Here is a 25,348-nt window from a genome sequence, read left to right on the forward strand (position 1 = left end):
TGAACGTGCTCCCTATCATTCCATTGTCTAGTAACACTAAGAGAGTAAGGATCCGAATCAGCATAAACTTATACATTATACTTGTACTTATACCTTTAATTATATCAATATACTTTTCTATTACAAATTCATCCACTCGTTCTTCGATCAATCAACCTCAACCTCAACGTTGTTAATCTATCTGGGACCATGATCCCTAAACGAGGGTTGACACATTTATAAAATTGTAGAACCAATCGTTTTGACTCCTGTGGTATTTCTAGCGTTAGCATCTAGCGATCTAGCGATCGATCCGGAATTTTCCTGATGACCGATATCGTCACATCGAATGATACGCGGTAAAAATTTGAAAAACGTGTGGGAAGTTGTACAAAACGAGGAAACTAATTAACTGGGGTTCGATAAACAGATTGCAGCACCCTTTTACACTCTGACTATAATAAGTAGCCTTGATACAAAATTATTTTCAGTTTGAATACATAAAAAAGAAAATAAAATTCATTATATTGTTCTTTTAGTTGTCGTTGCGAAAGTCATTACGTTATTACGGAACAAAAAGTAGGAATTTTTAAATAAAATTGTAAAACCAATCAATTTGACTGGTATGGTAGTCCTAGTGTTGTTCCATTTGGGATCACGATCCCTAAATAAGACTTGGTACGTTTCTAAAATATATCGCAAAGATTTTCACGCAATTATAGGAAATCCGATGTTGAAAAAATGCATAGAATGCAGAGAATGTGCAGAAAGATATAGACATAGAAAAGCACAGTACTTTGTTTAGTATTTAGTAGATAAAATAATTCTCTATCCAGATTACACTTTTTAAATGATATCGTAGAAAAAATATTTCTGACGCGCAGTGATAGCACGTGTCGAACGAATTAAGGAAAAAGATGAATGAAGAATTTAAAGGGAAAAACGAGGAGAAATATTTCGCAGCCAATTTCTACCGATTATCTTCGCGTAGACCTCGCAGTTTCTCGCAAGCGGTTAATTTCCATGCTGCGATAAACAATTACCGAACTGCCAAGCTTTGCACGTACGACCATCATTATTTATTAGCCGCGCAATCAGTTGCATTTCATTAATTTGATACATGGCATAATCGTCCAACGCGGTTACAAGCATAAGTCGGATTTACGAGCCGATTCAATTTGTTTAGAGCTTCCGTATTATATTACGAATTGCGTGTTCCACATCCTCGCATAACGCAACAGAGATTAATTTGCCATAGGCTAACGTACATTATTGCAATGGACGCATCAAATTTAACGCTGTAACGGAATAGATAATCGAACGAATATTTCTGATCGTACTCGTTACAGGCGTTGCTGTTGTCGCGTAACAATTCAACAAGTGACTAAAAAAAAATAATCGTCGATCTCCAAACAGGAGATCGAGTTCTTTATTTCCACTCAATTTATACAATAATTTAATGGTAAACCCTTTATAGTATTTGCGGTTCGCAACGATAGACTTTTAATATTCAGGCTGGCTCGGATGATTTTGGGAGGAGTATTTATATTCTTTATTCGTTGGAGTGGAAAAAGACTTTGGTCGTACTTATCATATATTTGTGGCGGCACTCGACGACAAATACCGCCACTCGACATCAACTAGTACCGGACGACGACAGCACAGTGGTTAAGGCCTTTCGTTACGGACGTTCGCGGGATCCGGGTTCGAATCCCGGCGACCGTAGTCCGATATTTTTCTTCTTCGATACATAAATTAGAAGAAAATACAGCAGTATCCCAGCAGCGACATCTGCAGCCAGCAACAACTTACAACTATCACGGCCTATTCGCCTTATATTTCTGAGAATGGGAGTAGAGTGACCGAATGCTACCCAGACGGTCACTCATGGGCGCTTGGAATTTTTACTATCTTATCGCATAATTAGTCGAATTTCACTTTTGTGACACTGTATCCGCAAACCGTAGTACTCGCATTTCCAACCTAACTCATTCTCGTTTCCAACCTTCTTGCGATGCAACAGCTCGTCGAAACGCGCGACTAATCGGTCGTGGCTTCTTTCGCAACATCTCCGTCTTGTGAAAGCTGAGACGCGATACGTGAAAACGCGACGATTATAAATGCTCCGGCCGAAGCTGTTTTTCTTCTCGTTCAATGTTTCAGAGCCGCCGGAGCCGAAACGAAACACGTGCGAAGCGAACAGAAAACAGCCGTCGGAATGCGGACAAAGACAGATTTCTCGTGACTTGCCGCACCGCGAATTCCCCGCGAAATATTTTATTGTCATCGTTGCATGATTCAACGTGACCGCGACTTTGCGTTCCAGTCTGGCGGCTCTGTCGCTCGATCGTCGCAAGGTTCTGCGCTCGATCCAATTCAACCGACGAGATTGAACGAGCGAGGCAGAGTGGCAAGGGGGTTCTATTGCTCTCTGATTGGATCTTTCTTTGAATTTGTAATCTCTTGGCCTGAAATGACGAGTCTGACTCGTCATGGTAATTTGATCTCTCGGCCTGATACGACGAGTCGAACTTGTCGTGGTAATACAGCACCGACGATATACGTAGATCGAGTCAATAACTAAATTACACTGGCCGCGTAAACAGAATACAAGCGAATAGAAAAGATATTTTTATTATCAGCACGAACTTACGTTCGACCATCCTTTCTCGATGCATTCCTCGACCACCTGCGAATGCTTATCATAACGAGGAACCAATTTACGTAAAAAGCAATTTATCGATACTTGGAAATTGTGCATGGGAAATAATATCAGGAAGATGTCCGCCTGTAGACGCTGTGCGAACTCGAGCGTCGATCGCATTTTTCATTACATTTTCACACGTTTCGAAAAGTATGTTCGTCATCGCTTCCTTATTGACTTATTTGTGACGTAATATTCAATTAATGCAACAAATGCCTGCTTCGGCTCTACGTTTACTTGCTTTATATCTGTTGAGAATTGCGGATCTTAATTGCCGAAATAAAAGTAAAGCAACACTAAGATTACACTTAGAATTCATATCAAAATAGTTTTAGATTTATTTATTAAACGATTTCATACCATCCTTCACACCACTGAGCTGGATAGGTCGTGATAGATACGGAAGAAACACTTGAATATATTTAACAATATATATTTATTAACATATACTCTGTGTGTACACTATACGTAGGACTCGCGATTACTATTAGCGTATCTCAATAATATGCATAAAAATATAGATTTGTATAAAAATTCGCAGGCTAGTAATAACGTTGTGTACGAAGTATAGAATGACGAATTAACTTTAACTTTAATTCTCAAGGCGAGAAACGCAAGAGAACGTCCGTTTTCTTCTTCTCTCTGCCTTCGCCACAATTTTACGAGCTTCGTCTCTGTCTATAGTTTTCTCCCGACGACGATAAGAGAATCGTTGGCGAAATATAGAAGGGCGAAAATTGTTCAGAACGCGCAACGATGCTCCAAGACATTATTCCTTGGAAATATTTTAAAACGCTGTAACACGGCGTGTCGCGCTGCTAAATCTATTGGACCGTTAGTCGAGGTATAAAATGCGACAGCGTCGAAACAAACGCCATGTTAAAAATTAATAGAATCGGACAGTCTGCGACGTATTCCGTGGCACGGCTGATTTTCTGGCAAAACAGACGAGAAAGAAAGAAATTCTTCTGATAAAATATTTCGCGCCAAATGCGTTTCCAACATTCGTATAGTTTACGATCGAAATTATACGGAAAGATGAAAATCACGATTATTATAAGAATTTAGAAGTAGAGTTTCATTTTTTTAAACAAAAATTTGTGACGCGAATTTTTCATCGTTTCTATTATTCGATTCTAAAGTTCATCGTGAGCGAATTTTATACAAATTTACGAAGAATTTCTTACTTTTCAATTATTGACTTGGCAACTAAGTGGTTGCGGGTTTTGTCATTAGGTGGTATTGACAAAATCGGCAATCACTTAGTTACCAATAATTACAGATTAATTCGAGATTGCTCCGAATTCTCGTGTAATTAATAGATTATTGAAACAGCAGTTTACATAATTACGTAATACGAGCAGTAGCTATGTGTAAGCGGTATTATGCGACTGCAAGAGGTTTGGTAATGTTCGACGAGAAGAAACGAGAAGGCAGGAGAATGGCGTGTCTGACTACGTACGCGCCAGTTCCACTTACAGTCGTTCCACTTACACACGTTTCACTAGCGGTTGCAAGTAGCATCAGTCCGAACTCTGATCGATGAAACTCGCAGAATCTTTGCTCTTTTCCTAATCATTTTCAAGCGTCAATTTCGCCAAGATTCCACAATTCCATTGTTCAAACTGATCTATATACTACATACACAGTGTGTTGCTAATTCTCCACTAAAGAGCAACCGGTCAGGTCAAACCGATCGGTCGATATCGCGTACCTCGAATGAATTAACGCTCAAGGTGGAGGAGGTTTAATAGATCGAGTGTTAGAGTAATCTAGCACTGTATTTGCACTCGTTGTATAAAAGTAAAGTGTGATGTTATGAGTGAAAATTTGAGTGAGAAGAATTTCACCCACACGGTACGATGTCTGATGATAAACTGTTCTCCTACGTTGCTGATTCTCCCTACCAGCCGTTGGGTTTCGTCTGTCCATCGTTCCCTTCCGGCTGGTCTTTTCCCGAGGTTTTTTACCTGTCCTCGGAGTCATTAGGTTTATAGCTCGGGCAGGACATGTAATTCGGAATTTCCTAAAGAAGGGAATGGGCCTGTCCGTGCCATAAATGGACGGCCACTCAACTAAAAATCGATCGAAAGGGTATCAAGCGCAAACTAATAGCAAAGACATAGATAAGAGAATATTATTCGAAGCATATTTCTGATTCTAATTGTGACTATATAGGAAAGAAAAAAAAAGAAAAACTCTTTTTTCGTTGTGACGTTGGAATGATAAAACGATGGAAATATTCAGAACGAGCTAATAACTGTTATCGCGATTTAAACGAATAACACGTATCACCCAACCATTAGCTGCTCCGATTTAAACTACCATTTCTTGTAACAACGATCCGTCTGACGACGATCGATCGTCAGACGTTTGTATCCGAAACCGTGCAGAAACTCAGAACGAGATACGTATGCGGGGCATTGTTAAAACATTCAGTCGAAACAAGCTGGCAAGTGAGTGAAAAATGGCGACTCGGGGGATCGAGGGTGCTACAAATTGGCCACTTACGTTTCCGACAATTCCGCTGGCATTACTCTCCCCGAACGTGTACGGCAATTTCGGCCAAGCTGGACGGATGTGCCCGTTCGTCTCACGTTCCTCGCTGTTTTCCGCACCGAAAACGCGATCCCCATCGCAACCACCGTTTTCTTATCCGACTTTAATCGACCTGCCCCGCGATCCGAGCTTCTCCTATCGTTGGACAATTAATGGCTCCCAGTCGAGTCGTTCGTGGTTGCAATTTGCGAGGGAGAACAACGAAATCGAAACCGTGCATTTAGAAATTGATCGTAACAGCTTGCAACGATCGCAGTTACCGCTCCGTCTGTTCGAACGCAAGCCACTTTGATTATTTTCCGTTTGCTGGAACAGTTGCGATGTTTATCTTCGCGGAGTCTCCAAGTCGCACGATTATGGCTGACAGTACGTGAACTTTGTGAAAAATCGTATGTAGTAGGTTGTTTCTTCGTTCTTTAAGAGTTTCCTTCGTTTTAAAAGGAAATAATAGACGTGTTACGTCGGCCGACTCTCTGCCTAGACCGGGCCACACGTCGCGGGCAGGATGGCAACCAGATGTCTTCACATCCTTACCGCGTACCCTCAATAGTCTCAAGTACCTTCTATAAATCCCAGGCATTTTCTATTTAAGGTCCTTCAGACAGACCAAATATTCTTTCACCGAATAGTTTATTGTCTACTACGGGAAGACACGGGAAAGTTGGTTTCTCTCACGTTAGCGACTTTCTCTCGAGGGCGGCTAAGACCCTTCCTAGTCCACCAGCCGTTTATTATCCAATCAGAAGCAACTTTTCTCCTCGAGGAAGATCGAAAGAATAAATACCAGCGTGCTCGGTCCCCAGATGCAAACTCTAAACATCAGTTTCCAAGCAATTCGCGGATAGTTAGCTCACAGGTGATCGCTTTTTTCGCGTGATAGGTGGAAACACCGAAGGCCGTTTTTCATTCAGCGGGCTTTCTTATGCATAATGGATCGGCTCCCAGAAAGGATCGCGAGAAAAGTATAATTGTCGGCGCGATTGCTCGCGAGGAAAATGAGGTCTAATATCGTTTAAAAGCCTGGAATTATCTATTCTCGAAAGTAAAAGCCAGGAGATTCATCGCCAGCTGCAAACTGTGCATTGACAGATAATTGGTGAAACGCGCGAGTCATTTTTCCACTTTCTCTGCTTGTACAAGTTTTCGTTGTAGAGTCGCATACGTGTACGTCGCATTATTTTTCGATAGAATCAATCGATCTATTAGAAGGTTAGAAAAATTGTAAAAATTATCTGAAAGACAAATTTAATGTTATTTAATTCGATTTAATATTTAATGTTAATATTTAATATTTAATATTAATTGCAAGTTTTGCTCGACTTTAACACGTGTCTTGAACACGTGTCCTATATTCAAGTGTTATTATTCTTTGTTATTCTTACTCATAGTATAAAAGATATACGTGAGATTTTGTTAAGGAATAGTCAAAAGAACCTGTTTTACGTATACTACATTTATGTATACGGTTATGTGTGTGTACAGTTTGAGCATAATTTCGCTAATTACAAAAGAATAGGATTGGGAGAAAATTTGCTTGTGTAAAATTTATATTTTCATTACGTTATTACGGTATACTACTTACCTTGTAAATTGTTGAACATTCGTGCAATATTTTCTGTCAAATATTTTTCTATTTCAATATATATACATATATATTTTATATTTTTATTATAATGCATGGCGCAAAGCATAAATTGTACGCTATGCGAATTCCGTATCGTACGAGATTTATGATTCATAGATAATACGAAAACATGTTATTTATTGCAAAAGATAGTACGGATGCTATTGTAATTTTTCGTCGCATTATGCCAAATATATCGCGTACAAAATGCAAACAAATTCATATTTATATATTCACCGATATATTATTAAAAATTTATGAATTTCTTGTTAAATGTTCATTTACGAATCTATATTTATCGACAGCAATATTTTACAGTGAAATACAGATATTTTAAACCATAGTTTTATGTTGGAATTAATTTTAAACTTGGCAAATATGTTGGTTATTTAATCGGATTTAACATTATCGCTGTATTTCAAATTTAATAATAACCCTAGTCCGAAATACGTAGAAATCGTTGCTTCATCTAAAATAATACTACTTTTTAAAGTTCTAAAACTAATTAACAGTCTGTTATATTCTGCGAAAATTAGACTCGTTCGTCGTATTTGAGATCATTATTTAAGCATAATCGAGACTATCTTTAATGTTTAAATTTCATTAATGAAAATTAACATTCATTGACGTCAATGTGTACCATTTAATTGCAATATTTATGTACGCGTCATCCTGAAACGTGACGTAATAGAGAAAGAGATAGAAGGAAAGCTAGCAAATAGCCAAGAAATCAGTGACAAGTGAAAATTGGTCAGCATTTCCGGATTCCAAGTTCCGCCCACATTGTCCTGTCTAACAACAGATGTGCCGTGTAAAACTTTGTCAAAGATCTGGACCTAACAGTTGCCCGGCTGTCAAAGCCATTGATTACGTGTAGCATACTGTGAGTTTGTACGTCGATATCTATCGAGGACGAACAAGTAGTAAGACATGCAAATACGTACTGTATATACGAGAGTTAAAAGTTGGTTTATATAATTATAGCCTGCGAATGTAACGATAACAGGATGAAACGAAAGCGGAAAATAAAGAGGAAGCAAGAAAATCAGAAGAGAAATGCTCTACAAACAATTTTACGTAGAATGTTACTTCTATTGGACGCTATAAATCAGAGGGATCCAATTATTCCGCATAAAACTCGTTCAACATCGTTAACCACGTCTCTGCATCCTCCTGCGCATTCTTCCGTTAATTAAAATTATTTTCGACAGCCTGACATTTTTCAATTATCCTACACCTCCACTTTCAATTTATCTGGAAAAAAAAAATATATAGAACTCAAAGGGAAGAAAGAAAAGAACAAAGGGAAAGAAACAAAAGAACAAGCTTCCAGCCGGGCTGTCTATAAAAATGAACTTTAAATCGTTACTCGTCGGTGTCTTTCCCTCTGTTTCAATTTACCCAGATTCGCCAAGTGTAAAGATGAGAGACGAAACGATTCGATCGCGTCAGAGGCGCTATGCACGTACACAGATACTCGCATTAATATTCGGACACGGAGCCATCTCCGTAGAGTGATATTTTTAAGATTTCGATATCTCGTCGAATGTTCTCAGAACGCAAGAAAAATGCACTGCAATGCAGTAGAGACGTGAGTGGAATATTTCAGGAATTTACGAGTTACACTCGGCGTTGGATTAAATTTCACTTAATTACGATATTATGCAGATCGTGAAAGTTCCAGGAATCGAACATTTCCAGCAGCTAATGCAAACAAAGTGTTCGTACATTAGATATTCTAATTCTAAATTATTCGGATGACCTAGATGGGAACAGGCTGGCAGGAAATCATAATTATTTTTTCAATTAGAAGACGTTTCAATTTAGAACGGTGCACGAAAAGTTTCAAGCTTTTAGAAAGCTTTCGGGTAATCTAGAAAATATATTCGTCTAAATCTACTTTTAGATCGTTGATAAGACCGCACCATTGAAATTCGAACAAACAGAGTTCGATATTTTCGAGGTACACGATTTTCAATGGAATCTTATACGTGTTTTTTGAAATACATTGGTCGATGCCATACGTCATTCGCTATGCAAAAGTACTAAATTATCTACGCCAAAGAGCCGATAGTTTACACACGCTTTAACTACCATATTATCAAGTAGAACTCGATTTTGCACATCGGTCGTTCAACAACGTATACACAGTGGCTATAAAACATACTAATGCACGCTCTTCTGTTCCAACGAAGCCAGTTCTTTTCTTTTTTTTTTTTTTTTCTTTTTATTTTTCTACCAAACTGTACGTTTCACTTTGAAAGTTTGCGGAAATTTTCGAGAATCACGCGAAGATTAAACGATATACCCGAACCTAATTAATTAGTACGCGAACTAACTACACCGATAGATAAGACAATAGTGTGCCGGCTACTTCTCGCAGCCACACGCTAGTTTCTCATGCAACCGAACGCTTACCTCTGACCAACGTAAGAATCCCAAGAGGCATCACGAGCACAGCGACCAACAGATCCGTGATCGCCAGGCTCATCAGGAAGTAATTGGTGACGTTTTGAAGCCGCCTTTCCCTGGCGATAGCCAGACAGACCAAAATATTGCCAGCAGCGGTGCCCAGGACCAAGACCAGAGCTAACATAGCCCACCAATTATTCAAACCGTCGACGTCGACGTCCAGACCTGTTCCGTTCACCGGTTCACCATCCAAATCGGTATCGTTGCGTACTCCAGGCACGGCGAATCGGGAACCTTCGCAGAGCACGCCGCTGTCGTTGGCCAACAGCAGAAGGTCCTCGTAGCAGGTATCGACCACGGCCTCGTAAGGATCCGCGCGACCGATCGTTGGCGTCGACGAGCCGATCATCGCTGAAACCGGCTGATCTAGGAATTTCTTGCCTCTACTTGCTGCACGACACCGCTGGCATCTGCGACCGCGTCCTCCTGCTTCTCCGTCTTCTTTGGCTAATCCATCGGATCGTGCACGTGCTGATTTCTCTAGAGGGATGTTTTTTTTCTTTCGTTAGTCTTCGTGAATTTTGAACGTCGTCTCTATCTTTAGTTTTTGAATAAATTTATGAAAATCGATGGATTCTTCTTGAATCACCATTCTCTACGGATGGTGACGCCTTGGCTTTCAGGTTGATCGTGATCTTGGTTCGGTCGTAACAGGTAGAACCTCGATGCACATTTATTTATAGATTGCGATTAGCCGATCGTCGCGCGTTTTATAGGAGATTTGCAGAAACGTACGCGAGTAGCATGGAGAGATAGAGGAAATATTGGAAGCCAATGTAGACGACATTTCGTCATTTTATTTTCCAAGCAAACGATGAATTATTGCCATTGCGGAACGCGAAGCAAGGATTTTAGATTTTCTAACAACAAGCGAAAGGTTTGATCGATGATTTCGTTAATTGCGTGCATCTTCGACCTGGTTTTCGTAGAATTATCGAGGTTCTAGCGTAAATGGAGAGGAAGGAGAGATTTCAAGCAAAGTGCAACGTTTCAATTACTTGGACTGTTTAATTTAACGTTAACAATCGGCCGTTCTTTTGATAATTGCGCAAGGTATTAAATCTGCGAGGAAATTTCATTGCTTTTTATACTGTTGTACTTATGTTTCTATATATTCGTTTTCTATACTAATTCGTAATATAGTGAGCATTATTGTGCTCTCTATGTATAACAGTGTAAATACGAATATGAATTTATACGAATTTAAATAAATCATTTTCTATGTAATTTATCGATCTTTTTCCATATAAATTCGTCGTTTTTTTTTTTTTTTTTCGTTCAGATTACGTCGTCTTCAACTTTGATATATTTTTCGTCTGCAGAGCGTAATAGCGAATCGAAGTGGATTATAATCAGAAGAGAAGGTTAATTGTCTTCGAAAAGAGAACAGAGGCGATATATCATGGCAAAAGATACTAAGAGTATCACGAATTACAATAAAATTAAGATTCTCATACAACGAGTTCCATGTAGCTGGTGTTTCTTTCTTTGAAACGTTCCTTCTTTGAAATATCATTTTCTTTTTAATTGACAGTTTACATTTTCACGTGAAATATGTCATCTATTTGTTTCAGTCGATACACAATTATCATTGATATGTACTTTACTTTTAAATTATAAATAGTTGATTAATATGTCACGTGAATTCGATCCAATTAATACTATGATATCATCGTTATACTGCATAATATCACTAAGGTAAACTGACATATTTTGTTGTATCGCTCTATTATCTGCGACTGTAATGATATTAAACAATTAACATTATCAAACAAAACAAAATCCCCATTATCTCACATCTGCATCTCATATTTTACTCTCAAGCGTTGATTCGCTATCACACGATCGAATAAACAAAAAGATACTTGTTATCGAAATTCATCACTTTCCAGGAACGTTAAAAAATATTTCCGCCAATTATTTCCGACATACGGTACAAATATCCGCCTCTACTTATAAAATAGCGCTTGAATTTCTAAATTTCATCAATTTATTACCAAGTTACGATTATGCGAAGTTAACGATTTCCAATTTTCCCCTCTGCTCTCTTCATACCTCGATCGCATTTTTACAATTTCCCGATCATCTTGCCGAGAAAAAAAGATTGTATTTTCATAATTTCTTGGGACCTACAGAACAACGTCCTTGGAATATTTATGCTACCTGAGCTATGCAAAACCGTCTTCTAGCATCCATCAAAATTTTGTCTCCTATTTATGGGATACGTATTTCATAATTACCAAACACACTTAGCTAAATAGTATTTCAATTCGATTTAAAATATGCCTTAAAACTCTTTTCAAGAAGATAAACATTGCTCGTATAGATATCGCTGTCAGCGAAATTAAAGCAGCTTCCATCGTTAATTGCGGGTTAAATGTCGCGTTAACGTTAGTCCTAGACGAGTTAATTTGACGGGCATCTAGTTGGGGCAACATTTCCGAATACGCGTAATCGAGCGTACAGTCGGATAAATTGGCGCAGAGTCGAGTTGTCACGATACGACATCGTATCGTTTGCTTTTGCAGAAACTTCACGTGGATCGAATACCGAGCCACCAATATAAATTCAAATAGGATAGCAGCAAGTCATCAGAGACAACAAGCTTGCCCGTAGTGGAACTACTCGCGAAAACGCGATTGATTCCCGTTTCCATTTTCCGATCGCGCGGCTCCGATCGTCGCCGGTGTGACAATGTCGCTCTGACCGACCAAACTTTCATCGTCGAGTCCTCCTTTTGCTTGTCTATCGATCCGTCAAACACATGCAACCGTTTGCCAGAGAACTCACTTTCAAACTCGTTGAAATATTTACGTCCAGTCATTTCGTCGAGATCGCTCGATTTCTCGTACGATTTTCGTAAAATTGTAGCCAACGAATTTCCTTCTTGTCTTAAATTGTCTTTCGTGATTGAAATGCACCACGTTAAAAGGAAATTTGTCGATACGCGGGGGTGTGGTGCTACGAAAGGCACAGGTTCCGATGATCTTACAACGAGGCAAATCATTTTGCCGAAATTCGAAACGTACTACGAGCGAGAATTATTCCGTCGTTTCTGACAACGCCACTGTCTAGTCGTTTCGCGTAAACTTCGCCGCGGTCTCACTCGCGACACAATAGCAACAACGGACTTGACGTGTTTCGGGTGCAAAAGGAAAATTTCCTTTGGTTTCGCTGTGGCGTTTTACGAAACAAAGTTACGTACGAAGCGTTAAAGCGCCATATCGCTACGAGTAGCTCGTATTCAAGAGTAGGAAAGGAGAATATTCGACGAGTAGGTTACCGGGGCAAATTGATACAGGCCCAGATTGATACGGATAGAAATTATCTCGATACACTGCCTGTACCATGTACTCGATTATGTCGAATTGCGCTTATCGAATACTTACTACCACACAGTGTGTACATTTCATCTTCATCCAGTTGTATACGCAATGTCGAAATAATTATTCTCTGGATCAACGTGCCCCTGTATCAACTTGCCCAGGTCTCACCAAACTTGATCGATCATTTTCCTTGTCCTCAGCTTGTTTCAATATATAGCTCGTCTATAGTCTTGAACGAGGCTACTGGCAAACTATTTTATTACCTCAATGTCTCGTAGATTTCCGATATACGTACTTGTAACATACCGTTCGCGGATATTCCTACGTCGAACTTGGTTTCTAGGACGCAAATTTCGTGGAAACGTTTACTTTGTAATCGAAGAATCTGTCAAAGTATTCCAGATAAATTACACTCTGTAACTGATGATTTGTAGCGCAAGGAGTTCATTTTTGTCACAGGTTCTACCGCTTTGTAGCGTTAGAATGTAGAATTGTAGTTGGCGATAAGTTTATTTCCATTAACGCGTGCCTTTCTTGCCGCAAACCTGACGACCCATTCAAAATCACCTAGTCGCGAAAGGGACATTTTCCACTGGTTTCAAAATCTAAAATTCTGTTATCTTCTGTTACTATCGATGAGCTTGTAATACATTTTTATCACAAGCCAATGAACGCGCTTTCTTCTTTCGTTTCTCGATGAACTTACGTTTTCAATATCTGCGATCATATCGTGAGAAATCGACGCTAAGAAACATCGTTCCTTTCGTAGCACCTGTCCCCTATCAGGAAGATTTCAGTGAAAAACGACAGCCGAAACGCGCCATTTTTCGCTTTTAATTTATTTCGAGAACCAAGCAACCAGCAGGAAAGCTGACCGTAGGACGCGATGGAACGTACATTTCTAAGGAGAGCGTAGAAAGAACTGAAAAATCACGTTTTGTTTCTCGTACGAAAGCGAAACGGTTTGGTAAAACACGCGACGGCGACAGTATAACGTATGTATGCAGCGATGATGTACGATACTGTGCTGGAAACATAGCGATTTAGAGATTCGTTTTGAACGCGTAAAAATCTACGAGATTCATCGATCAGAGATCGAAAAAGAGTTAAAATTCGAGATGATAGTAGCGTGAGCTAGTCCACTGTTAGTCTTCGTAAAGTAACGTTTTGCGTTTATCACTATAAAATATCGAAATTTACTTCGATACCATATATATATATACGTCGATTTTTATCAGAAATAAATTTCGAAACTGGCCACTTTATTTTCCCTCTCTCTTTCTCCCTCTCTCCAGGTTTCTGTACACCTTGATTCGCGCAATCAAAGATTCCTCGCCATTTCCAATTTCGCTATATTCCTCTAAACAATTTTTCTATTCCATCGAGTCGTTCTTGGCGATCACGATACATCTCTCATAATTATGGCTGTTATAAAGATCTGTACGAGTTATTAAAGCAGTGTGCACCTGCATCGATTTCCGTGTAATCGGCTTACGTGGAAGCAAATTGACGTCAATACTGGCGGAAAAACGAAATCGATATCGACCCGTTGAGAGAGCAAAACGTCGTCTGGGCGGGGAAATTTTTGGCTCTATCGATGCACGCGGTGAGAACGTCCGTTGGCAGCGTGCTATCAACCCAACGTTTTCCGATTCCCGGCCGGAAAAGCCGTAGATCCATCCGCAGAAAGGGTTATCCTTCATTGCCACGAGCAGACTCTCGGCTGCATCAGCCGATCTACGTGGTTATACAGGGCGGCCGGTTATTGATTGTACCAGGCCGAAGAACATGATTCTTTGCGTAAAAGAAAAACGAAATTGGAGAATCTAAAAGAAAATTCTTTCTCCACATAGTTTCCACTCTTCTGCTTCATCTATCAAATGCATGAACATTTGTCTGCGAATTAACGCGGTATCTAACCCGCTTACGTTTGAAAGGACGTCGAAAATTTGAAATGAAATTCGAAGACGCACGTACGTAAAACACCTTCTCCGACAGATTTATCGAATTTATCGGTGTTCTTTTATTTCTTTTTTCTTTTAACTCTAATCGAAGCAAAGAAAGCGGCAGGCATATCAGCATCATCGAGATCTATCTATCGTAAAGGTAATTTAAACGGCCACGATGACTCGTAGAAATATAATAATTCGAACGTTCGACTCTCACGATCGAACGATCGATCGGAAAGCACCGCAGTTCGTTTCCTAGCGTACGAAAAACACGAAATCCAACGTTGTAACAATGCTCATTCTCTTCCGGAATGACGTGCATCGGTGCAATTTTCTCTGGGAGGTTTTGTGTTACGGATCAGAATAAACGAGTTCAATTTATTATCATCTCGGCAGAGAAACGAGGCACAGCTCGGTCGGATTAATTTATTAGCGGGCAATGTGGAGTTTGAATATTCACGAGTAGCAGGACGAAAAACTCTCGAGCCTTGTGACTCGAGATAACCCGATATCTCGACCTGGTGCAATCGGTCGCCCGCAGGGCAATTCAAATTAAATCGTAACAGTTGTGCTGCTGGAAAGCCGACAAGGAAACCTTCGTTAACGCGAGCAAACGACGATTACAAGTGTTTGACGATTTATTAATAGACGAGTGGCAGCTGGATAGCTAGAGCTTTGTGACAAAAGTGGGATTTTGCGTAATACGCTGCTATAACGCAAAGGGAGAAGAGAAAGAGAGGCGTAGACAAATTTCTGAAGGGAAGGTACGAAAGATAACGAGAGATTTCTTATGGTTGGATTGAACATTAACGACAAAATCAATATTTTATTGATAGTTAAATTGAATACACGTTCGTGGCATAACTGGATGTTTAAGGAGCGAAAAATGATCTTCGTCGAAATATAGGAAACTGAATTTTACTTTGATAGAACGTTTGTTTCATTTCCAAGAGATTCGTTCAAGCTGTATTTGTATAATATTTTTCCAGCAGACTTAATACACGTATCTGTAAATTGAAACGAATGTATTTCACCATTTGGATATTTTAACGCGTGCTTTAGAAAATTATTTGCACAGATATAGAACGCAAAGCTATTCGATACTCTATGGAAGAATCCAAATTTCTCAAATAGAATTTTTTTCAGTGAGAAAGAAAAAAACTGTATAATTATATTTCGAAACGTTATATTTCATGGAACAATGAAACTTTTTTCAAAGAAAAGTTCTCGCGTTACCAATCAAGCGATTAATAATCGAATCTTATCTGGAGTAGCGCGCGAAAGAGTAGATCTTTCTTATCAAGAAGGGTGAAACCTTGGCCTCTCCCGCTAGGGGATGCTGCCAACCCTTTTCTCCGCTCTTCTTCGTTCTTTTCCTAAATCAATTATGCAATTATTCTGCAAATAAAAACCCCAATGGAACCTGCAATTCTCCAACGTTCCAACCTTAAATTCCCCAAAAGAACTAAATTTTCATTACAAACTTCTACCTCCGTACAAACTTGCACACTCTCAGTCTCTCCCCTTCCTCTAAAAACCAGCCTAAATTTAATTTGCGATCAATTTCGATTCGCCTTGCTCGATCTGCAACCGATTAACAGAATCCTCCGACGCACAAGAACGTCCAAATTTTCTTACCCCCTGCAAAAATCGCCCTAAATTTAATTTACGATCAACAATTTCGACTCAACTTCTTCTATCTCCTACCAATTACCAGGCAACCCCTAACGTAATATAACGTTCGTATACCGCGTCGACATCGGCGTACAAAAATCTGCAAACTCTCTCTCCTTCCTCTAACAACCATCTTAAATTTAATTTACGATCGACAATTTCGATTCACCTTGTTCGATCCGCGATCGATTAACAGGCAGCCATTAACGATAGCCACCGAAGCAATTTTTCTTCGATTTCACAGCACCGCGCACAAACACACAAACACATACACACACGCGCGCGCGCGCGACTATTTCTTCGCAACTTGGCAAGTGTTTTCGAATTTCAGTTCGCAGGTAAACACTTTCACGGTGGAATCGAGAACGTAACGCACAGAGACAGACAAACAGACAGACAGATAGACGGACACACGTGCACACAACGCGAGAATTTCAACACGAATCCGAACGAATCACGAAAGAAACTTCGAACGACCACTCACTCGCCACAATTCCATCGAACGATCCTCGGCTTCGCGACGTGCCGCGCGCGAAACACGTGTCTCGCGACTGCTCCGGCCCGAACTTGCGGTTCACGGTGCTCCGCGTTCTCTGCGAAGCGTAAGGGCGGCCGCGGCTCGGGGCTGGTTCGCGCGGAATTTCGCGAGGGTTGGCGAGAGGAGCCGCGCGACGGCCGACGATCTACTGAGGCGACGTTATCGCGGATACTACTAGCCCACTGGCCCTCATTCCTCGCAGCGCCCCTTCTTTCCGGCGGCGTGCTTCACTCCCCGTGCTTCGTCCAACCCTGATCGCGGTCCTCTTGCTGGATATAACCGCTTTTCCAGCTGTACGCACGCGCCACGTCGCCACGGACGGCCCACCGTCGCGACGACACAGACCGCGGACACCTGTTCGTGCCGGCGTTTCAGAACTTTCGTTTATGTTCGACCGATCTTGACAATTTTATCGTCGTATCCTGCACATTTTCCCTTCTGTAGAATTTCAATAGAATCGTTCTTCTTGGCGCCACTTTTACGACACGTCGATTAATTCCTAACGATGGACAGTTTGTTTTCTGACAGTCGTCTTTAGGACGATGGAATATTCGCCAAACCGTAGCAACGACAGAAACGCTACGTACAATACGATTTCAAATAGCGACGATCGAGTGTTTTTACGGTGCGGATGACATTTTGAAAATTTGTTGCACCACACGCACGTCGACGTATTTATGAAATGTTTGTACGAGTGTTCGGATACTTTCACCGACGATGTATTTAAAATTGTATTGGCGTTTGTATTACGTTGTCCGGAAAGTGTCTTTCTTTTACAGACACGTCTTTTACAACACCGCATCTTTATACAAACGTGAAACCTAATCTTTCAAACGTTGTGATTTTTATCTTGATCAAGTAAAATGGATCATACGTAATTCGATGAAATAATATAAAATGGAAAATGTGCATCCATTATTTTCTTATAAAACGAAAGAAACTTTTCGGACGACCTAATACGTACGCTATGAAGGAATGCGTACGCGATTGGGATCTTCCACGAGCCGCACCGAAACGTTTCAGTGCGTTTTTAGATCTCGGAGGAGAAGCTGGCTGCTGAAACGAATACCCGCGAAATTCCGCAAGGACATTTCTTTTAGACAGCCGAAACACTCGTTCAGTGTTGGGTACGATAGTGTCAATCGCGATGAACAAATTGGTAATATCGTTAGAGGCGGATGTATTTCTCGGTACACGCGAGGTGTAAGGAAAGTTGGAGCGATATTTCTAAAGAGATGCCTTCGTTTCTCATGCTGTCTTTTTTACACGATAAATTTTCATCGACGATAATGACGCAAGAATTTCATAAACAATTAGAAACTTCGATTAAAACGCGCAAACATCCATCCGCCTCTGGCGAAAGAAATTCATTTCAAGCTTCCGGAGAAACCGCATTAAAGCTAGCATTTTAATAATCAAACTGGCCGATCCCGTCGAACGAAACGCGATAACGATAAGCGAAGAGACGAGAGGATCTCGGACGCTACTCGAGCGAAGGAAAGTCCCGCGAGACTCCATCGGCGAGCTAATATCGTCCTCGCGTGGGAACCACTCGTTCCAGCGGAAGTTTTCCGCTTTACGTTGTTCCGCTAAATTTCGCGCTCTATAAATTCGACGTTTAGTCGCGTTCGTTAACGAGAACCGTTCGACGTTGTCTTGGTAAACAGGAGGAGCGCGATAAAAATCGCGTTAAAAATTGGAGAAAGATGCGAGCAGCGAGGAAGCGAGTGACTACGGTTGATAAATTTTCACGCGAATAGGTGGAGAAAAGCGAAGTAGAAGTTTCTTCTGCCAACTAAATTTTCCAGCAACCGAGATCCTCGACATCATCCAACTCAACCACCGCGCTTTACTACCACTTTTGTTGCCAACTATTCACCGACTAGAAACATTTTGCGCACGGTCGTTGCACAAATTTCGAAACTCTACCATCGTACGGATTGCTCTTCGAGGTTGGAAATCCAGAATTAACCTCGACACACGATTCTACGATAGTCCGCGCCGGAACAAACAACTTTTCTATGAAAAATCCTTCTTCGCTTTTGACAATGGTGGAAACGATAGCTCGTAATTTAACCTTAAGGGAATTCCCTCTATCTCGCTGTGATATCTCGAATTTCCCGGCTAACATACCGCGGAATAAAGTACACCCAGACGGACGAACGTAAAACCCGAAGGTTGACTCACACGGTGGAAAAGAAGAAAATCGTCTAAGTATTGTAGTATCGGGGGAAAAGCTTACGTAATTAACACTTTGACTGCTAAGCCGAAATCGCACGTTTCGCTGAGGTCGCCACGGGAGTATTTTTATTATTCAAAGCATATAATGGCAAAATAATAATAAATTGACGATGTAAGACAACATTCTTCCCCGATGCACCGTTTAACTCATTGCTGGTCACGGGTGACCACCGTGGCACCTTGGTAACAGTCGATAGCGACATATTGTAACAAGACTCGGTTTATTTCAACAAACCATTCGCGTTCGTTGTTTCTTTGTAAGCAAAACGTGCAGAATATATCGTTGAAACGTGTGAAGATATTAGTAAACGGTATTTGCTCATTCTATATATAATAGTAAGGGATGTTCACACTTGTAACTTCAATTATACGATTATAAAGCAGCGTTTACGATTATTTTCTAAGCTGTGTTTGTAATAATATTCGTAGATTACCCCTCAAAGATACGGACGCAAACACAGTGCACCGTGAAACGCAAGATTTCTTCTCATTTTTTTTATCGATGTTCTAATAAAAATGCTTAATCGTTCAATGGGGCACTTTTTACTTCAAAGTATCTTCTATTTATCGGTTACGTTCAAAATTCCCTAACTGTCAATTTTCATTCAATTTTTACAATCGTAAGAAGTTCAAGCGCTCCGGTCACCAATGACCACCGTGGCGTCACAGGAGAAACCGTGGCTGTTCATTTCAACATGGCAGTCAAAGTGTTAAGAAGCTCTATTTGACCATGAGACATGTGCGGGCCAGGTATACCGGAGTCAGCGTATAAAAGGTAGCCGTTAATGAGTTTGCGAGTCTTTAGTGTTGCCGACGTTGTCGGGTTCAAGAGTGTTGTCAGCGTTGTCGAAGACTGTCGTCAGCGTTGTCAAGGAATGTGGTCGGCGTGAAAGAGAGCCGTTGTGACGAGACGGGTTAGTGAGGAATTTTTATTGATTATTTGTTTAAATTTTTACAATTTGTCCAGAAGGACATTTGGTAAAATATTATAGCTTAAAGAATAAAGGGTTAGTGAGGAATGACGACTGCGTGCATATAGACTGACGGAGCATCATACTTGATTTTGTGTTAGCCTGAACGATATTGACATAAGTCACACCGTTACCAAACCTACTACCACTATATATATCTTATATATCCAATAGTATCGTTAATCGTGATAAAGGTGGCTTGTTTGGGGATGATAAGATACGATATACGCGGCGATGAGACGTTCGGTTAAATGCAGAAGGTCGCCGCCAGTCAAGTTAAAAAGAAGGTAGGAAACGAAAGGTGCGACGCAGGAAGTTACGGACGGTCGACGAATGAGATCGGTCATCCTCTGGGCTACGAGCCAGTTTTGCGAGGTTTTATATTCTACGAAACTCTTCATATCCGTTCTATTCTCCCGCCATAATGATTCTCCAGCCTTTAAAACTTGGAACGCGGCAACGCGAATCGAACGCAGGGAGGAAAGTGCCTTGAAGCTTCGCCGCTTTTGCTCGAACCTTCTTTACGAGCAATTCCGTCATTCGTGTACGTACGATGGAGCTTTCGTGCGAGTAGCTTTTACATTTCTGAGAATTTTATAGGACCCGCGCGGGTTCCACTTTAAAGCGGGCTTTTAATTTTAATTTCAGTAATTAACATGGCTGAAAGAGAGATGGATACTTGCACGTTGCATATCGAAAGATACATCTGGTCGATCCTAGAAGTTTTATTTTCTCTTTTAATTTATCTTCCTCGTATGGCTTTAAATGATAGAATTCCGTACGTATGTAGATTATATACCTGGAAAATCGACTCGTAAAGAACTTGGTATTTTACTATTTTATAAAACGATGTAATTTCAAATCGCGGTATTCAGCTGTAGTTGTCGTCAAAAGATGTAATTTCACGTCGGTGGTCGGCGAATGCGGTAAGTACAAAGGAGTTGTACGCGAATTTACCCTTTGACGAAATCTAACGATAATTATATGTACGTGTCGCTCGATCCTTTACACAACGATGAATCCACAAATACCTTACATTTTCCTCTTTACAATTTCCCTCGTCCTTTGTATTTCAACTTGTCTTTCGTTACCAACGAACCGCCAATCAGCTCCTAATTTTCCCTAAAAAGGGAGACGACTATGATTCAAACTTATAACATAAAATCTGCTCAAAAACTGATCGTCGAATACGAAATATAACGTGTACGAAATATCGCGATTCGTATCGCGGTGCCTTTTTGTAGAAGGAAAATCGACGTTAAGCGCGTTGCACAGTTAAAGAAGAAATATCCAAATTCAGTAACATATATAATATAAGAGTTAACAACCACCGAAACCCATTAGTTACCCAATTACTTGACACGACGGATCAGATCCGCAGACTAAAAAGACAATGCTCTTTAGATCGAAGCATTAGATTCAACTAGAGTCAAACATACTATAAACTCTTCTAATCCAAGTTACAGTACCACGCCAAAATAATTCATTTATAATTCTCAATGAGAATTGACTGTGTAGTATCGTGGGCAAAAAGCCTAAAAGATATCGGGTAAATCATAAACATCGTCGGTCCTTCGGTCGAGGAGTTTCGCAGAAAAGGCCTACGTGAACCTGGCCACTAAGCCAAAGGGACAAAACACTAGGACAAACGCTAAGACAAAGGGACAGAAGGGATGCTAAGGCAGGAAGACAAATTTACAGGCAGTGTCAGTGGAGAAGTCATAGAAAGTGTGAGTTGCGTTGTCGAGGTAGAGTTGCTAGTGTAACATCGACCACATCTCAGTCCGCATCGGGGACCAGGCCGCGCTTCGGAACCGATGGGCTGATGACGGAAATAAAGATGTGGCGGCACTCGGTGACGATGTATGTCGCCGAAGCGAGGTGCCTAATGAACCTTCGATATCCCAACGATCATTTCGCCGAATCTTCGAGAACGCCTAACAAACGCGTGGATAGTGAGGATATCGAGGGATGACAAAGAAAAAGAATCGGATTCCGCCGAAAGTCAAGTAGTTGTAAGAGCTTCGGTCTTGAAAATTCGCGTCTGGAGTTCGGAAGTGAATTGTAGTTAGTGTAAGCCAAGTGATAAGAAATAAATTCTGTCGTTTTATTTCTTTATTTTTATCTTTTATTTTTCGCCTTCGACTTCTCTTTTTTATTTTACGTGACACTAGCGTTGTCGAGATAGAATTGCTAGCGTTGTCGATCGAGAGAGTGTGGTCCACATGAGAGAGAGAGAGAGAGTGAGAGAGCGTTGGATCCGTTGTGACGAGAGCTGCAAATTAATTATCGAGTTGTCTAAAGTATAGTACGTTATTGCGATTAGTTCGTGTCAAACAACCATCGTTTCCTGTTTATTCAACATCTGTACAATCCATTCATTCGTAAATAAACCATCAATTGTCATTATTCCCGATACTACAATTGTAAAAAGTCTATCAAATAAGAAAAAGCGCGTTACACTGGAACGTGAAGCTAGAGATTCCTTAAACGTGTACCGATCAGTCTTAAACGTAACTTCAAATACAAAATTTCTCCCAATTCTTCGTGTTACGTTTGCTCTTTTCGTTTAGTAACAAAGAACCACTTTACGCCAACTATCGTCGCAATTTCGAATTATAACGTTGCAACCGGAAAGGAAGAAGCGAGGAGCAACAAGTTCCTCGTCGACTTTCCGATTGTAGCCAGGCCTTTGAGTTCCTCTGGCGCTCGTCGATCGCTTTATTTCTTCATTAAATCGATCTAATTAGGATAAAAGCACTCGGGCCAGGGTCTGCAGAACAAACAGGTCCGTGCAAAAGCGCGCCAGACCGTATTCCGGAATATAATCACGCTAATGCGAATCCTGCGAATCTCGATAAAGGTGAAATTGCAGGAATTAAACGTCAACTGGCAGAGAGAAGAAAACCACTAGTTCGGCTAGTAGCGTCAGCTCGGTAATTGCTGTTCCTGTATCCGCGCCGAATTCTAATCGAACGTCCCGCTCGTTGATAAATTTACGTTAGATCGAGTCAACGTTTGGAAAATTTATTTTTCCACTTAGTTCCTCTACTTTCCCGTTATAAATATAAATTACGTATAACAACGTCAAGCTTATTCCGACGAACGCTATAACGATATATATGTTTATTACGATGAACAAGTTATGATATTATGTGTACAGGATGTAGCATAATATTAGCTTGTCCTAAAAGTGTCCTTTTTTACAACAGTGCACCTTCATAAAAACGTGAAACCAAGTCTGTGAAATATCGCGGTGTTTATCTCAACGGAACAAAATGGATCGTACGAGAATAATATAAAACCAAAAACGTGCGTCTATTATTTCCTCATAAAACGAAAGAAACTTTTCGGACAACCTAATACGCGAGATCTGGTTCAGGAGCGGACAGCAGGCAGAAAAACAATGAGAAAAGTTCGTGCGTATAAGCAAACGTCCTATCCGATCTTCTTCCAAAGTTGTAGCCATTTCATCTCGTTTTATGCTCAAAATGGTCAACTTCGGTCTGCGTGCAAATTCGCAGCGCGCCTATCAAAGAAATTCCGCGATGTTTAAAGAACTCTGCATATTCGTCGAATCTATCGGCAACCTCGTCGTATACGCACGCCAAGTACTTCGACACTGGCAATGTGCGTCGAGCGCACGATTATTTCCAAGTAGCCCGAGAAATAAAAATCTAACGATCTACTGGATTGGATTGGCAACTAGGTGACTGCGGATTATGTCATTAGGTGGTGATGGGAAAATCCGCGATCACTTAGTTGCCAATCCAATAGAACAGAACTGGAATAAGTAAAAATCAAGTGCGGAGAACGAGTAGGTTGCAGGCAAATAAACCCTCGTACTATGGATCTTTCTATTTGTAAGGAAATCGCGAGGGTACGCAGTTGCGGGCTATCGAAACACAAAAATGGCTTTAACTTTGAAACAGGATCGAATAAGACACACGTTCGTACGAACTTTTCTCTTCTTTCGTGTCTGTTGCTCGCTCGTCGGCTGGCTCCCACGTATCACCATACACCCTATATATTATTACATTTGCCTGTAAAAGGTTAAAGCGAATCTCATTAAACCACGCAACGAGAAATAAGCGTAACGAGAAACCATCTCGTTAACGAGTTAACGAAGCAAAATAAAATTGCTATTTAACACGAATCACACGTAAATCTGAAATTAATGCGAAAGCTACCACGCGGAAGTTAGGTCGTTGCAATCTGTTGGTATAATGACGATCATTATAACCAAGACGGTATTCGTTCACAGTCAAACGATTAAATGCACAATTTCTCTCTCTCTCTCTCTCTCTCTCTCTCCCTCTTTGTGTCTGTCTATCGAGAGAGACAGAGTTTGATAAGTGCCGCGAGCGAGAGATGCGGAGAACTTCGTGTTTAGCATGTCCCGCGCGAATCACGTGCTTATAACTCACTTGACGCTGATTGAGTTACGCTTAACGTGCGTGGCAATCACTACGCTTACTGTAGACTTTACGTCGAGGCTCGTCGTCGTTCGGTAACGTTCATCGATCCTCCGGTTTGATCAGATTTTATGGTGTCCTGGATAAGTTGCTCGCTGGTTTGTCCTTGCGATAACAGTGCAAACCTTGCATAATCTTATGAGGAAAGTTTTAAGAGCATGGCGTTAGAGTATGGCGTGTTGCATCCGTGATTCTACACTTATAAGTAGAAGCGATAGCTTGGATTACAATGGTTATCGTCGTAGTTGGTAATTTCGATCATTGACGTAATCGAGGACAGTGGCGAAGAATTCTCGATTTCTTGGCGAATAATTCGCCCGATTTCGTCTCCAAATCAACTATTTTTCGTTCACCCAGTTCTTCGATTTTCTATGTCCGTCGGTGTTTTTACGCGAATCTAAGTTTTAGGCGAATACAAGTAAAAATAGAATTTAAATTTAAATTTAAAAACCTACCAAGTTCCGCCGATGAGATTCTAATTATAAATTCTAAATCATCGGTTGTCCGCGAGTTGTCACTCGTGTTGTCTAAACAATTTAACCTGTAAAATAGAGAAAAGTGAAAACCAAATACAATTGGAAGCAACGAGTAGGCGTTGCGCGAATTAAAGATTAAAACTTGTATCGTTTAATCGAAACGAAATTGTTCACGGTGAGTGTAAATCTGCGAAACGAGCGCACTTTGGGCGACCGCGGCTCAGGAAACACAGGAAAAGGAAGGAAAAGAGACGCTATGTAACGTATGCAAGGGATATAAGATAATGGGATCCTGTGTATGCAACGTAGGAGATAACGATCGTTGGATAATAATAAAGTTTCAAAATTCCGTGGAATTAA

General features: G+C 40.6%; 1 protein-coding gene across 2 annotated transcripts in view; it reads right to left on the bottom strand.

Annotated features, from left to right (window-relative positions):
* Positions 1-16,984, bottom strand: part of 5-ht2b (5-hydroxytryptamine receptor 2B) — a 123,805-nt gene extending 106,821 nt beyond the window's left edge. The window contains exons 1-2 of one of the 2 annotated variants that reach the window (XM_072001892.1): positions 16,457-16,984; positions 9,285-9,818 (exon numbers count right to left, since the gene is read on the bottom strand). In XM_072001892.1, the coding sequence (XP_071857993.1) occupies positions 9,285-9,687 (403 nt within the window). In that variant the 5' untranslated portion in view covers positions 9,688-9,818; positions 16,457-16,984. Of the gene's footprint in view, positions 1-9,284; positions 9,819-12,128; positions 12,214-16,456 lie in introns of those variants that run through there. The other variant, XM_072001891.1, reaches the window with a different exon arrangement.
* Positions 16,985-25,348: the final 8,364 nt, after the last annotated feature.

The sequence above is a fragment of the Bombus fervidus genome, chromosome 4 (assembly GCF_041682495.2).
Source record: "Bombus fervidus isolate BK054 chromosome 4, iyBomFerv1, whole genome shotgun sequence".
Lineage (NCBI taxonomy): Eukaryota > Metazoa > Arthropoda > Insecta > Hymenoptera > Apidae > Bombus > Bombus fervidus.